The sequence below is a fragment of the Microtus ochrogaster genome, linkage group LG4 (assembly GCF_000317375.1).
Source record: "Microtus ochrogaster isolate Prairie Vole_2 linkage group LG4, MicOch1.0, whole genome shotgun sequence".
Lineage (NCBI taxonomy): Eukaryota > Metazoa > Chordata > Mammalia > Rodentia > Cricetidae > Microtus > Microtus ochrogaster.
The window spans coordinates 41,739,169-41,753,462 of NC_022030.1; the positions used below are offsets into that span (position 1 = coordinate 41,739,169).

Here is a 14,294-nt window from a genome sequence, read left to right on the forward strand (position 1 = left end):
TCAAGAAATTCATACCAAACAAAAACAAAAACAAAAAAAAAAGCTGGGCGGCGGTGGCGCACTCCTTTAATCCCAGCACTCGGGAGGCTGAGGCAGGCGGATCTCTGTGAGTTCGAGACCATTCTGGTCTACAGAGCTAGTTCCAGGACAGGTTCCAAAACCATAGAGAAACCCTGTCTCGAAAAAAAAAAAAAAAAAAAAAAAAAAAAAAAAAAGATCTTGCTTTTGAGAAATATTGTATTTTTGACCATGTCAGAAAGATGAATTTATACAGAAGAGTATCTGAATATTTAAATAAAGGGCATATGACAATTCTCTGTATTGTTTCAATTGTTGTGTGAATTTGAGTATGTCAAAGTTGTTGTATTTAATTTTTTTTAGCGTGAAGACCTGCAAGAAGTAAGAAAAGTATAACCTATAAACTTCCAAAACTCAGGGCTCAGGCTACTTCATCCAGTATGATCTTTTTTTTTAATTTTTTAAATTTTTTTATTTTATTTTCATCCAGTATGATCTTATAGGTTTTTTTAAAATCTCTGTCTACATTAAGTCCAACACAATACTCTATTTACTCTGAAAGTCATTTTTAGTTCCTTTCAATCATCATAGCCAATGAAAGTTTACAAATTGTTACCAGTATTTTAAGGTATTTTGAGGAATTAATGGAAGACCCTTAAACTCCAATAACAGAGACTGGATCCTGCTTGCTGATTTTCACTGTATTATTATTTTGCACCTTTATACAGGCTCTCCTGTCCTCTTTCCCTCACTCTGACCTATAAGGCAATGAAGATAATTAAAAGGTGATGTAGATGGTACTTGCTTAATACCAAACTGACAGTAAAGGTGTACAATTGAAATTGATGTAAATTTCCAACCCTTTAGTTATTCTGTGCGGGTGTGTGAAGATTACTCTTGCCATCTCCTGTTTAACATCTTTCTCTCCATTTGTTGGATGGAAGGACATTTTAGATCTCTTTAGAATTCTGTTGTTTTCCTTAGTCATATTTTCTTTCATCCAGTTTCACTAATCCTCATTCCTTCACAATGATCTTTTAAATTCTTTTCTTTGCAACTTTTAGGATATACATATCTCTGTGTACTGTTGTGACACAGCAGATTTTTTTTAAAAAAATTGCTGTTCTATATTTAAGTGAATTCTTTGAAATCTTAAGAGTTAATGTAAACAATTCAGGAAAAACTCAGGGTTATTTCTTCAAATGCTCTTCTCCATTTACTCTGCTTATCATTCTATTTTCTTTTCTTCATTCTATTCATTCAGATGTGGAAGCTCATCTAGTCCAAATTTTGATTTCTTCTAGCTGATGCTATTTTGTTACATGACTCAACTCGTTATCATTATTAAATCTGAACAAGTATATTTTACATTTCTGAGATTGCTCTGCAGAGGCTTCTAGGCTTGTTTCTCTTCATTGTTTTACAGACCTATTATTTATACTCAGAACACTCCAGAAACTCTTTAAGATAGTTCTTTCACTTCTTGATTGTTGGATTGTTGGTTCATTTATGGTTTCGGTACTGAGAGTTTAGGTTTCTGGACTCACATTTGAAACTGGTATTTCATGCTAGTTCTACCACTATTATTTACAGTAATCATTTTTTAAAAAGCAGAGATTTGGACTCAAAATTATTTTCAGATTGGATTTGGGACAACAGAGAACATTTCAAAGTGTTGAAGTCCTTGCCTTAAGCCCATTTCTCTATGGAAAGCTAGATTCTGTTGCCCGAGTAATAACCTCTCTAAGCAGTCAAGGTGAAAGAATACTGGTTTCCACTGTCTACCAGATGCTCCACATCATTTCTCCGTTGTCATTTTTATTCTCTTTCAGGTCAAGAAAAACATGTATCTATTACATTTTTGTGGCAACCATTTTCCTTTGTACTTCTGCTTTGGATTTCTTCAGCTAAATTCCATAGGATGTTTTACAGAGATGCTTCATAAATCCTGATTTAAATTGTTTTTGATGATAAATGTGTGCATCTATGCATAAGCCTATGTATAAAAAATCTGGCTTGTCATTTTTAGAGCTACCTTGTAACTGGATTTGTGATAACTGTTAGGCTATGCCTTTTATTTTGTCCTTGGTGTGTTTTGATACTTGAGTCTACATTTTTTTTATTCTCTTCCATATTTCCAAGCCTTTATCCACTGGTTCCCCCAAAGAAGCTAAGATACTGACTAAACCAATACTTGAACTATAAGGTTCAGATACACAGCATTCATGATGTTAAAGCTAACATTTATGACACATTTTCCATGGCAGATACCTATTTCAGGAGTTAATTTATTGAATCTTCATAACCCTAAGAGTGCTGCTATTATAAATATGTTGAAGAAACTAGGGCAGAGATAATGACTTAAAATTATTTTAGATTCATGTTTTAAAATTTCAGTAACAGTGGTATCACTGTCATAGTTGGACGAAACGAGGTTCTTGCTTTCAGAGTCCATGTGTCATGACATGTTGGTACTTAATGGGTGTGGACTATTTTTAGATTTAAGATAACAACCCCAGGGTTTCAACTGTCATCTCAACTCGTGCTCACTGATTTTGAAGACATTGAGTACATAGCCCTTCTTTTTATCCACTTGTAAATAAGTAGAACATAAATGGAAATTGGGCATTTCCTGAGAATATTTTTTGAGAAATCCTATTTTTTTCATTTATTTTTAGTTTAGGAACCATTCATCTTAGTAATTGAATTTTTATTTCATTTCATGTAATTTTGAACTATACCGTAAAATTTTAAACGTTATAGGTAGAAACAACTTAGTTGTTCACTGTCTCTGTTAAAGGACAAAACTTCACGCTTCTTTTTGTTTGTTTTAGTACAAGGGACTTCTCTGACTCAGTGGAGAAATGGATATTCCCCTATGTGTAAGCCTCAGATAAGGTCACAGTCATCCGCACAACTATTGCAGGGAAGAAAAAAGAGACACTTGAGTGAAACAGCATTAGGTAGGTTAAAATGAAGATGTGACCATTAGTGTTAAATATTGAAAATAAAAGTTACATTTTTCAAAGAACCCTTGTCTTGTGGAAATTTATAATCCAAAACAGTCACTAACTACCTAAAACACCTTACCTACTACTTAAACTACCTAAAAAACTACCTAAAAACTACTTAAAACTACCTAAAAAATGAGTATACTCATGTACTTAATGAAGAGTTTGATAGCTGGTATCGGTGCACTTTATGTCAGTTACGTCTTTCTGTGTTCCAATCACTTGCCTTCTGTCAGCTCTTCTCTGCACTCTGCACAGGACTTAGTCTCCATGGACTCAGAGTAGGTCAGTATAAGGTTACCTGATAGGAACTTGTGAGGAATACTTAATGTCTTGGATTTTGAGTCAGCTGAGGAACTTCAATACCCCTTTTCAATTTTCCAGAGTCTCCCACTTATATATATCAGATCAACAAAAGGAACAAAAGGTAGTATTTGAAAACAGTTGTTCTGATTGTATCCAGCCTGAGTTGTTGTGGGGACTTAGGAGATGACACTTATATAGTTGGTGTTGATGATAAAGAAGAAAGCCAGCAAGGTATATATTTTGAAGAGAAAGTAGTCTCTGCACCTCTGGTAATTGTGTGTCCTAACACACATCATATTCATGAGTCAAATCTTTCTCAGATGTTATATTTCAGTAACAAGGACATACTCAATAATTTAGAAACTAATCACATTCAAAATGTACTGATTATTATAATTTTATATAATGGATCTACATTTATCTCTAGTGTCTTTAGAAATTTCACTTTAAATAACAGATCTATAATCATTATAATCTGATCAAACACAGTGGCAGAAAATGAACAAGCTCTCAAATGCATCTAGAGATTTTGTTTAAGTGTCTCTTAAGAACAGACAAGCAAAGATCACCTTTTAAGGAACTTTCATATATACATGCCAAAATATTGGGAAAATTGTAATCTCTTAATATAGACTATGAAATACTGATTAATTATCTAAATAGTAATGAGTGATAGATTCAAATTTAATGGATATAAGATGTTAAAAATCAATAAAATGATATATTACAAATAAATAAGTAGATAATTGTGAAAATTTGATAAATTAGGTATCTTCCCTAATAAGACACTGCCCTGATAAATGAATTCTTCAGGGATAAAAGAAACCTAGAGAACAATTACCAATTTCAATATGCGAATTTTGACTTGAAGCAACTAACAGTTAATAAAGAATTTTTTTTACAACTGAAGAAATGTAAATATAGTTGGTTTTACTACATTTTACATTATGAAGAAAATATTTTTAAATAATTCATACTAAATTCAAATATACATTAAATGAGTGAGCAGAAACACAAATATAGTTACAAAGAATAAAAATCAGAACTTGATGAAACATGTAATACTAATGAAAGCATATAGCAAATGAATATTGTGAGTAAATGAGTTTCATTCATGAAACAGCTATAGGATATTATATCAAATGAATATCAGAAAACAAGAACCTTTAGAATTTATGAAAATTAAATAAAAATAACTGAAATTCAATAAAAATAAAAACTCAAGACAGTTAACTTGAGGAAATCTCATGGAAAGGAGGCAAAGATAAGAAAAAAGGGCAAGAAACCTAAGATCAGTCTTGACGATGCAGCCTGAGTGGGACATTTTAAAAACAAGACCAGGGAAAAAACAATGGGGAAGGACACTCAAGGAACAATACACAATGACCTGGGCAGAGAACACTGAGACCCTACAAATACTTGGTAGGAAGAATACAAGCAAGACTCTTGTTTTATAATTTCCTTTGGTTTTCTGATTTTGTCTTTTAAAGCTAGCAAACAAATACAAACAAAACAACCATCTCTCACTTATTTTGGAAAATAATTCTAGTAAATGTGGTCATTTTTAACATGTGACATTCTGAAGGGTTCTTTCCATAGCAGGAGAAAGAACTAGATTTGAAGAATTTACTTTCCAACGTACAGAACCAGGATCCCATTGCGATTTTACTGCAGCCTCTAATACCAATGTTACATCAAGAACCCAGAATTCATCCTCACAAGTAGGTTGTTTTTAAATCTTGTAAATTCTAAACTAGTTTTATAGATTTTTAAGAAGTAAAATGTTGTCTATGCCAGACCTATTCACTAATCTGTTTTATAACTATTTTATTAGGAAATAGTAAATTTGGTTAAACAAACCATTTTTACTTGTAGGCAAGCAGCTCATTCTTTGATTATGTTAAAATCTTATGACCATCTCTACTGTTTCATCCAAAGCCAAACAGTTTTGCTAATGCATATATGGGATTTGTATTGTTCTTTAATCAATTTATTTATGTATTTATGTATTTAATTATTGGTGCCCAGGAGTAGAGAGGTCATGGGAATGAAGGTTTAGCTGGGCAATCTGAAGCTTGGGCCAGAAGCACATACATGAAGATCTGTAGCAGCCATCTTCACTCAGAGACTTTCAAATAATTATGTGTTTCTTATACTCACAATATGCTTTACATCTGTTTTGAAGATAAGCACTTTTTAAATTTAATTGGTTTTCTTAGCATTTTATAATCAAATCATTGACAACAATGCATTTACCAAAATTATGTCACTGATAAACTATGTATTATTTTTATATAACTAATGAAGGAATATCACCACAGATAACTAAAACATGACTGTAAGTTAGTACAATAATTCTGTGTTACAGAATACTACTCGACGGAGGTTAAGAAGTGAGAGCTCTTACGATATAGATAACATTGTGATTCCCATGTCATTAGTAGCACCAGCTAAGTTAGAGAAACTCCAGTATAAAGAAATACTTACTCCACGGTATGTATACTTACATCAGTTTTCTTTCTTCTTTCTTTAATAAACTTAAATTCAGAGTCAAGTTTTAACTAAAAGGAAAATGTTCCCCTTCCCTATTTGCATACAAGGGAAATGGTAAAAGGAAATCTTACATTAAACTGAATGGCTTTAGCGTTCAAAATACATTTTTACTTATTTATATTTAAATATCTATTATATATGTTTATTAGCATGGTATTTCAGCAGTGTAAACACTACAGCACACAGCTCTTGCTTTTATGATAGAGGTAGATTTGGTTGCAGAGAATCCAAAGGAGAAAGCAACGATATTTGCATGTGTACTCACACTGGTAAGACAGTAGTGCTTGTAAACAAAGTGAGCTTCTGAATTATCTCTAATTCAGCACTAAAAAATCAAATAGAAAATGAAAGGGAATACCTAGGAATTTAATCCCTAACAGTAGACATGATTATTTACATAGACTCAAGTGTGCAAGGCCTAGCCAGACACAGAGGTTTGGAATAGTTGATATAAGAAGGCTGAGCTAGATGGAAAAGAATGAGACTGAGCCACCCTCAAATCCATGCACAGATCTGCATCCACTGGCAATGAAGACAGCCATGTTTCATAGCAACAATGAAAGCTATCTCTCTTAGATATGAAAATGACATAGGAAATAGAAAAAGTTGGAGATGAACACATGGCTACGTAACAGTTATATTAATTCCCATCCATCTCCATTTTAATTCTGTAAATTCACTTACTACTTCACAGTTCATCTGAGGAAACTAGTCTGGCACTCTCCTAGTAGGCATTACAGGATTGGCATTTTCTACAATAAGTATTGTTGTGGTTAATAGTGTTCCATAGCAACAATGTTTTCAGCTCACAGTGAAGAATTCTGTGAGCCAGCTGTTAAGCTACTAATTCAAAAGGAGGCATGATACACATTTCCATACCAAAGAAAACCGGAAAACACTGAATCAGGTCAGATTTCTCCTCCAGTTTATCAGCTTACCAGTAAGTTAATTCAAAGACAGCACATAATTAGAAACTGCAACTATGTACAAGAGATTATTCACTAGAAGGCATAGTATTATAAGAGCTTTTTTTTTCTATTACAATGTCAAACTATGAAAACACAACCATGTGAATTATGGAATCTTGAGGAAATAAAGCCCTAATGTATTTAGCTGTGTTTAGAAAATAAAATGTGGCATTTGGATAAAAGCTGTTTGAAATTCTTTTGTATTTTCAACAGCTGGAGGATGGTTGTTCTTCAGCCTCTTGAACATAACTTAAGCAAAGAAGAGGTAAGCTGCCAGTGTTTAATGTGATAATTGTACCTTTCATATTCTAAAACCTAAATCATCTAATATTTAAATATCTAAAAGGAAATATAAAGTTTTATGACTTTTTATTTATAAAAATAACTCTAAAAGGATATTATTTTTAGAAAATTATTCCTTTGCAAATTTGACTGCAAAACTGATAATATGAGGCATAGTGTATCTCCCAAATCAAATCAAACGAAAGGTAGTGTGGAATATATGTAGTATTAATACCAAGACACAAGGACAGTCCTACTAATAAGTAAACAGTAATGCTTTGTAGTAAAATATTCACAACAAAGGGGATAAAACAGTAAAAATAAGTATTGTCACAGCATTTCAAATCAGGCTGTGAGTTATATAAAAAGCTCTGTCCCTCCCCCCCAACTATTGGATACCGAAATTATTGGTAAAAGATTCTAAACCTGTATAGATGAGAACATTAAGTATACTGGTGGGAATCAAAACACTGTATGAGACTCGAAACTCTCAAAGAATTAGTGAAAGGAACAATTAGAGGGAAAATACTATAAAACAGCTTATTCCAAGGTGATAGTCTTTAGATGAAAATTAGAATTATGTAGAGGACACACACACAGTTTCTGTCAATTTACAGTGCTTCTATATCCATCCATTGGTCTTGTTTCTGTTGTTAACTCACTTTGCTTTTCTGTTGCACTCTTGCTAAAGCCAGAATGATAATTGCCAGGAAAACAAAATTCCCTAGAGGTATCCAGTTAATGAAGTCAGTTAACTAAACTCTGATTTACCTCAATCAGCTTTACACTTTTTGACATTGATACATTTTTAGAACACTGTAGAATGAATAAAGTTTAAGACTATTTTTTGTAGATTGGGTAAGATAGTACATACCTGTCATCTCTGCCCTCCAGAGGCTAAGGGAAAAGAGTGTAGATTCAAGCTCACCTTAGTACAGCAAGAGCCTGTCCCCCCAAAATAACAAAACCATTCCATAAGCTGTGGCAAATGGAGAGCATTGGGGACCCATTTATAATCTAGGTACATATTAAAATATGGGCCAAGAGTAGGATGTTTTATAAGGCTTTGTGCTCATAAAATGACTCTTTGAACCCCCCCCCCTTTTTTTTGTTTCAAAAATCTTACCAGATAGAAGATCTTTCTGATGAAGTCTTCTCCCTAAGACACAAAAAATATGAAGAGAGAGAGCAAGCTAGGTGGTCACTCTGGGAGCAAAGCAAATGGCATAGAAGAAATAACAGGCAAGTATTTCAAGTTTAAAAGATTAAAGCAATATATGAGGAATGAACAGAAACTAGGCATAAAATCCAAGAAAGACCACTGACAAGGAAATCACAGGATGCAATATCAGCTGTTGTGTAAAGTGGCACCTATATACAAACTTACATTCAAAATATACCTGGGAAATTATATACGTTAAAATGAGTTTCTAGTACTTTATTTTTTCATGTGCTGCTGGTCACGGTATCATACTTACCCAGCAGTTATTAGGAGCATTTCCTTTCACACAGGTGTGGTGGCACATGCCAATAATGAGGAGGCAGCGGCAGGGGACTCTCCAGTTTAAGAGCAGTACAGACTGCCCAGTGACGACCTCTTCTCCAAAACCTAAAAGCAAGTTATTTCAATGTACTTTAAACAGTGAGCCCAGCATTAGCTACTGGAGTTTAGGTAATCCATTTTAGCAAACCCTCAAGAATAATACTTAACACAAATTCTTTGAGAAATTTTATTTTAGTATAAAAGGTAGTTCATGGAACTTTAAAAAATATAAACATTGGATATGGGCACATGCTCAGAGTTTCCTGAGGCAGGATGATCATTAGAACATGTACTGTAGAGCAAAATTCATACTCAAAAGTCAGATACAAGCCCATAAGAAAACTTCGGGAGAGAATAATTATGATATAGTTAATAATTATTTATTTGAAAATACTTGTAGTATTTTTGCAGTTACATTTCCTTATTTTTAATATAGCCACAACTAAAAAAGCAAGTTCATGTAAAATCTAGCTGTCTTCTCTCTTAAGGAATATCTGTCAATTAGTTAAATAATATTAAAGTCCTTTCTCTGCTTAGCTGTTCAGATATACTCTAAATCTTTGTTGAAAGAGTTCTCTTAATGAAAATGAAACTTGAGGATTCCAGTTCTTTTCTACATCCTAGATACAACTTTCCAGAAATACAGAGGAAAAATGTGAACTAAAGCTTTCATGTATATTAAAATAATTATAGAAAAACCCAAAGGATATAAAGGTCAACTACATGGCCCTTTCTGTCTTGTAAAAATCAAATAACTGTAACTATTATTGATAACTCAATGAGGATGAAGTACTATATTTAAACTTTGGATAACAACCTTTTGTAAAAACACTGGGAAGAGCATCACATGACCTTGAGCTGAGAAAAAGACAGTACTGACTCAGTGATACCCTGTATTCCTTTATTTCCTTGCTAGAGCTTACAGTAAAAACTTGGAAGGGCAGGACTTGGTTCTGAAGGAAAACCCCAGTGACCTTAGCAGTGCTCAGCAGTGTGCTGCCGAGAGCCCCCTTGAGCTCCCAGCAGAGAACCCCAGTCTGTGCGCTCAGGACTCACTTTCTTTAAATGATAGTCAAGAGATCAAGGTAAGCCTAGGTTATATGATTATATTGTGTTTTAATTACCTTTTAACTTCATCTCACTTATGTGTAGGAATTTATTGTACATTGTTTTATTACATATCAAACTCAGACATTCAGTCTAGCATGTCCATGAAGGTACATAGTGGAGTACCCTAGTTCCATTATATTAGCAATTTATTGTATTTTTAGTTTTTTGGGGGCATAGCATATCATAACAACTGCCACCTGTCTACATACTTACCTGTTAGAGAATGGGGATTCCACTGCACTTTCCTTACAGAACAAGGTGAACACTGGAGACCGGCACATGGTGCACAGTAAGCACAGCTCTGTATCTTTGCTTCTCGCAAAGGGTTTCACTTGATCCACACAAATCCAGCTCCTACTTTACAAGAGTATATCCCAGAACTACACAAAGCTCACACATCTATCCCCATAAAGTTTTGAAAAATAACTAGATCAAGAATGGACGGATTAATATGCAAGTTGCAGTAACAGCTAGTGTGTATCTGTGGTAACAATGAGACAGAAATGGAGTACAGCAAAGGGAAGACACCCTGAAAGGGTTCTGTGGAAGTACTTGCTTTTTCTAGTAAAGAAATAATTCCTTAAAGTCAAGAAATTCTCAGTATATTCCACTTTGACATGAAGAGGAAACAAAAACCTGAACTTAGATGCTCAAAGAATAATTATAGAAACTGACATTACAAATTTCTTAACAAATAATCAAATTAGGTGAAACTTAACTGAAAATGTTTCCCCTTTCAGTCTTTGTGGTGGGAGCGACGAGCCTTTCCGTTGAAGGATGAGGATACAGCAGCCTTATTATGCCAAGATGAAAGAAAGGATCGGACTGACGGGGCGAGCACAGCCATCTGCAAGGAAGTCTTCTGTAGCACTACACCAGAGAATGGCCACCCTCCAAAAATGCAGTTAGATGGGATGGAAGAGTATAAAACCTTTGGTATAGGAGTTACTAATATTAAAAGAAATAGGTGACAGAGAATATATTAAGAAAACTATGTAACTGAAAGGAAAAGAGGGAAAAAAACCTAAACCCTCTTGTGGATCTTCCACTTCCTCTAGTCACGATTCCAGAAAAGGAGGATGTGTTGCATGTATCCATCTTCCACTGTTCGTGAACCAGGCCAGAGAAGTTTCTTTCTCCTTCCTGAATCACAGAAGTAGATAGCTTTTCACCTACACAGATGCTAGTAACTTGTGTTTGTCAATAATACAGATCACAAGCACTAAGCTATTAATTGCTGCAATTTGATGCCAAATCATACTATGGGGTAACTGTTAAGGTAAGAGCCCCGCCTTAACAACACAGTTGATTTGCATCAAATAACGACTATTCTTTGCTTCTACTCTCATGGCAGTTCACTAAAATTGCCTCAATAATATCTGAGAATATACTATTGTGTATACAGAACACACACACACACACACACACACACACACACACACACACACACACACACACACACACACACCTAGTCTTGAGACTGCATGACCAACTCCTCTATGCAGTGTCAGTGGCCATGAATATCGAGCACAGGTGTGGACTGAAACAGACATCTGAAAACTTGGGACTATGGAGGGGGAGTTGTTTTTTTCTTTTATTCTAAAAGTTGTTTAACCAATATAAGTTATTTATGGAAATTCTTATATCAGATAATACAATATTCATTTATTTGAAATCATTGTTCTCTCTTGAACTAACCACAGACTTTCTGCTTACTCCTAACAGAATTAAGAGAAGCAACTTAAGAGTTTAATATATTGATACATTTTAAAACTATTATCTTTGAAAATTCACCCTGTTTTATTTGCTTCATGTACCTCTTCAAGACAGCAATTTAAAATGCAAAACGGCATACAAATCATAACATGGTTGTAACTCTAGCTAATGTACAGCTAGAAACTTTAAATTGGTTTCTCTTTGCAATAGCTTAACTCAAATATCTACTCTTAATAGGATCCTAGATCAAGAATTCAAGTTTTTCAAAGACTAAGACTTTAATATAGAATACTGAAGAGTGTACATTAAAGAAAATTCTTTCCAGAGCTATAATACCATTTTTTTTCTAGATGAAAGTTAAGGACAATTTGTATCCACCACTTCTTGTTATGCAAAGAAAAGTGACTCAATTTGTAGTTCCCATAGTACTGAAAATCTGGCCACTGGGCTTAGTGTCTGTGGGATTAGATACTGAAGATTTTGTTGAGGATCAGAAATTAAACTGGTCTCTGCAAAAAGGGGGTAGGGGAACCTTTCAAATTCAATACTTACAAACTTTTGTTATAGTTTTACTGTACATTTATTTTTAAAGAAAAAGATAACAAAAGCCAGAAAAATACAAGTTGTCCCAGCAAAAAAATTCAAATCTTTGTCATGACTGATATTATAATCTTCTACATAGTTTTTTAATTAAAGTTATTTCTATATGCCTTGTACTGTGTGATTTGATTAAATATTATTACTAATGGTACAAACTTTTCCTAAGCCAAAAATAAAAACAAGTATTAATAAACTTTACCTTAGAGGGCAGGAAAAAGCCCTAGCAATCTGTTTCATGCCTATGTTTGTCAGTATTCTTATTTTTTAAAACCTTATTTATCAATAGTAGCCTTAAGATATTTACTGATAAAAAAAAAGATATTTACTGATACTGGTTGTGTTCTTGTCATATTCAAGAGTAAGTGTGAAGTTGCCAATATGTATTTCCAGTCCCTTGGTAACTGGGAACACTAAGTATTTATTATTAATACTTAGTTCATAAATGAAGTCTGTATCCTGTCGTCTCTTAGCCTACTTCTTTCTTTATATGTACATCTTCTGGGTCACATCTCTAGTTCCAGAGTATCCTTGGCTCACTCTGACTCTGCTAGAGGGTATAGTTACACTAAAAACAACAAAGCAAAGAACCTTTCTTGTTTCTAACTTACCTCTTGGGAGCTATTTGTAGTCAGAGCAGTAGGACATACCAGAAAGCCTTCTTACTGAACCTTTTCTATGTACCAGCCCAAGAAATACCTGCCTCACAATTATAGGACAATCTAAGAGTTAATTAAACACAATCAAAGTGCTTAATAACTTACAAAACATACATATCCCCTACAGTCTACGAGTAGAAGTATAAACTTTACAATATCATGTTATGCTTTTAATTCTCAACACATTCAAGATATATGAGTTGGTAGTGAAAATAAGTTGGGTGAGCTAGAATGGGGCCGACCTGGATTCAACCCAGTGCAGCTCCTAAGAGAGACTATATTGTTCCTTTCTGCTCAGAGCCATCACCATGTATTATTTCACAGCCCTCATGGGGGTTGAGTGAGAACGAGGAGCAGGGAGGAATTAGTGGATAGTGTGCTGTGAAAAAGAAAAGACCTTGATAAAGTCTGTGCTTACATATCAGAAACCCTAGGCTTCAAAAATTATTTTTATAGTTTTTAATAAACTAAGTGTAAGATTAAAAGTAAAAATGTTTGAGGTGCCAGACCACGGCATGCCAGCCCACCAAAGCTTCTGATTTTCCCTCCATTCATATTCTCAGGCATGTAAACAAACTACAAATGACACGAATAAACTGGGGAGATAACAGAATATTCTTTTTAAAAATACAGAAAAATGGTTTTCATAGTAGCTAATTTTCCTCTTTAGGCACTAAGACACATCTCTGTCTGTAATCAAAAACCATATTTTCACTTTACAAAAATCATTTCCCAATATAAACATGAATATTTCATCATGCTAATCTCTAAATGGCATCACTAAAAAGGTAGTTATTTCTAACCTCTTGAACATCCTGCACAATTGATTTTAATCACTGGAATGCAGCACTGCTTCATTCGATCCAATGTGATTTGGTAGTTAATATTTCTCTTTTCCAGTAAAAAAGATTTCATGAGCAGAAACTGGGTTCCTGTGACTTCATCGATCAAGAGAACGTTTCTGGGCAGCTTCTGAACAGACATTTCTTAGTAAGTTGATTACAGATCTGGGGTCGTCACTCCTCATGATGGCACTGCCAGACACAATCATGTTAGCTCCTGCCTGCAAGAAGCACACAGCTATGTTAGCGTGGAAGAAACCAATACAGAAGTTCTGGAGTAGCCTGTCCACCCTTGGCTCTGCCAGTGCTTTCCCAGAAGCTGACTGCAGCACTCTAATTCACTGAGTTACGAAGGGAAAATGTTTATAAATGAGGCCACACAATTATTTGTAAATGTGTCTACCAAGTCACTGAACTAGTGGGTTAATTAGTCCTAAGATGCACACAGTACTGTTGCCAATACTTAGAGCTTTGAACTTTTAGATCCTCAATTCCATTTAGGCCTTTCCTAACACATACCAATGACCCCAGACACTAAGGCCTGTAGACACTGTAGCTATCTGTTTCTAGGAAGTCTGAAGGGAGTCAATGTGAAATGAGAAGCTATCCACAAAACACTGGGAACATGGGTGCCTTGTCATTTTGTGTCAGAAAGAATGTAAAAATGTGTCTTTATGCTTTCTTAGACT

General features: G+C 34.3%; 2 protein-coding genes across 8 annotated transcripts in view; one reads left to right on the top strand and one right to left on the bottom strand.

The window, feature by feature from the left end:
* Positions 1-11,762, top strand: part of Kansl1l (KAT8 regulatory NSL complex subunit 1 like) — a 72,175-nt gene extending 60,413 nt beyond the window's left edge. Inside the window, exons 8-14 of one of the 4 annotated variants that reach the window (XM_026786430.1) lie at positions 2,853-2,981; positions 4,935-5,056; positions 5,704-5,828; positions 7,070-7,121; positions 8,268-8,380; positions 9,598-9,766; positions 10,532-11,762. In XM_026786430.1, coding sequence (XP_026642231.1) covers positions 2,853-2,981; positions 4,935-5,056; positions 5,704-5,828; positions 7,070-7,121; positions 8,268-8,380; positions 9,598-9,766; positions 10,532-10,762 — 941 coding nt within the window. In that variant the 3' untranslated portion in view covers positions 10,763-11,762. The remainder of the gene's footprint in view (positions 1-2,852; positions 2,982-4,934; positions 5,057-5,703; positions 5,829-7,069; positions 7,122-8,267; positions 8,381-9,597; positions 9,767-10,531) is intronic. The other 3 variants (XM_026786431.1, XM_026786433.1, XM_026786434.1) reach the window with 3 other exon arrangements.
* Positions 11,763-12,600: 838 nt separating this feature from the next.
* Rpe (ribulose-5-phosphate-3-epimerase) overlaps positions 12,601-14,294 on the bottom strand; it is a 17,844-nt gene continuing 16,150 nt past the window's right edge. For all 4 annotated transcript variants that reach the window (XM_026786436.1, XM_005361439.3, XM_013351642.2 and 1 more), the window contains one exon: positions 12,601-13,826. In XM_026786436.1, the coding sequence (XP_026642237.1) occupies positions 13,704-13,826 (123 nt within the window). In that variant the 3' untranslated portion in view covers positions 12,601-13,703. The remainder of the gene's footprint in view (positions 13,827-14,294) is intronic.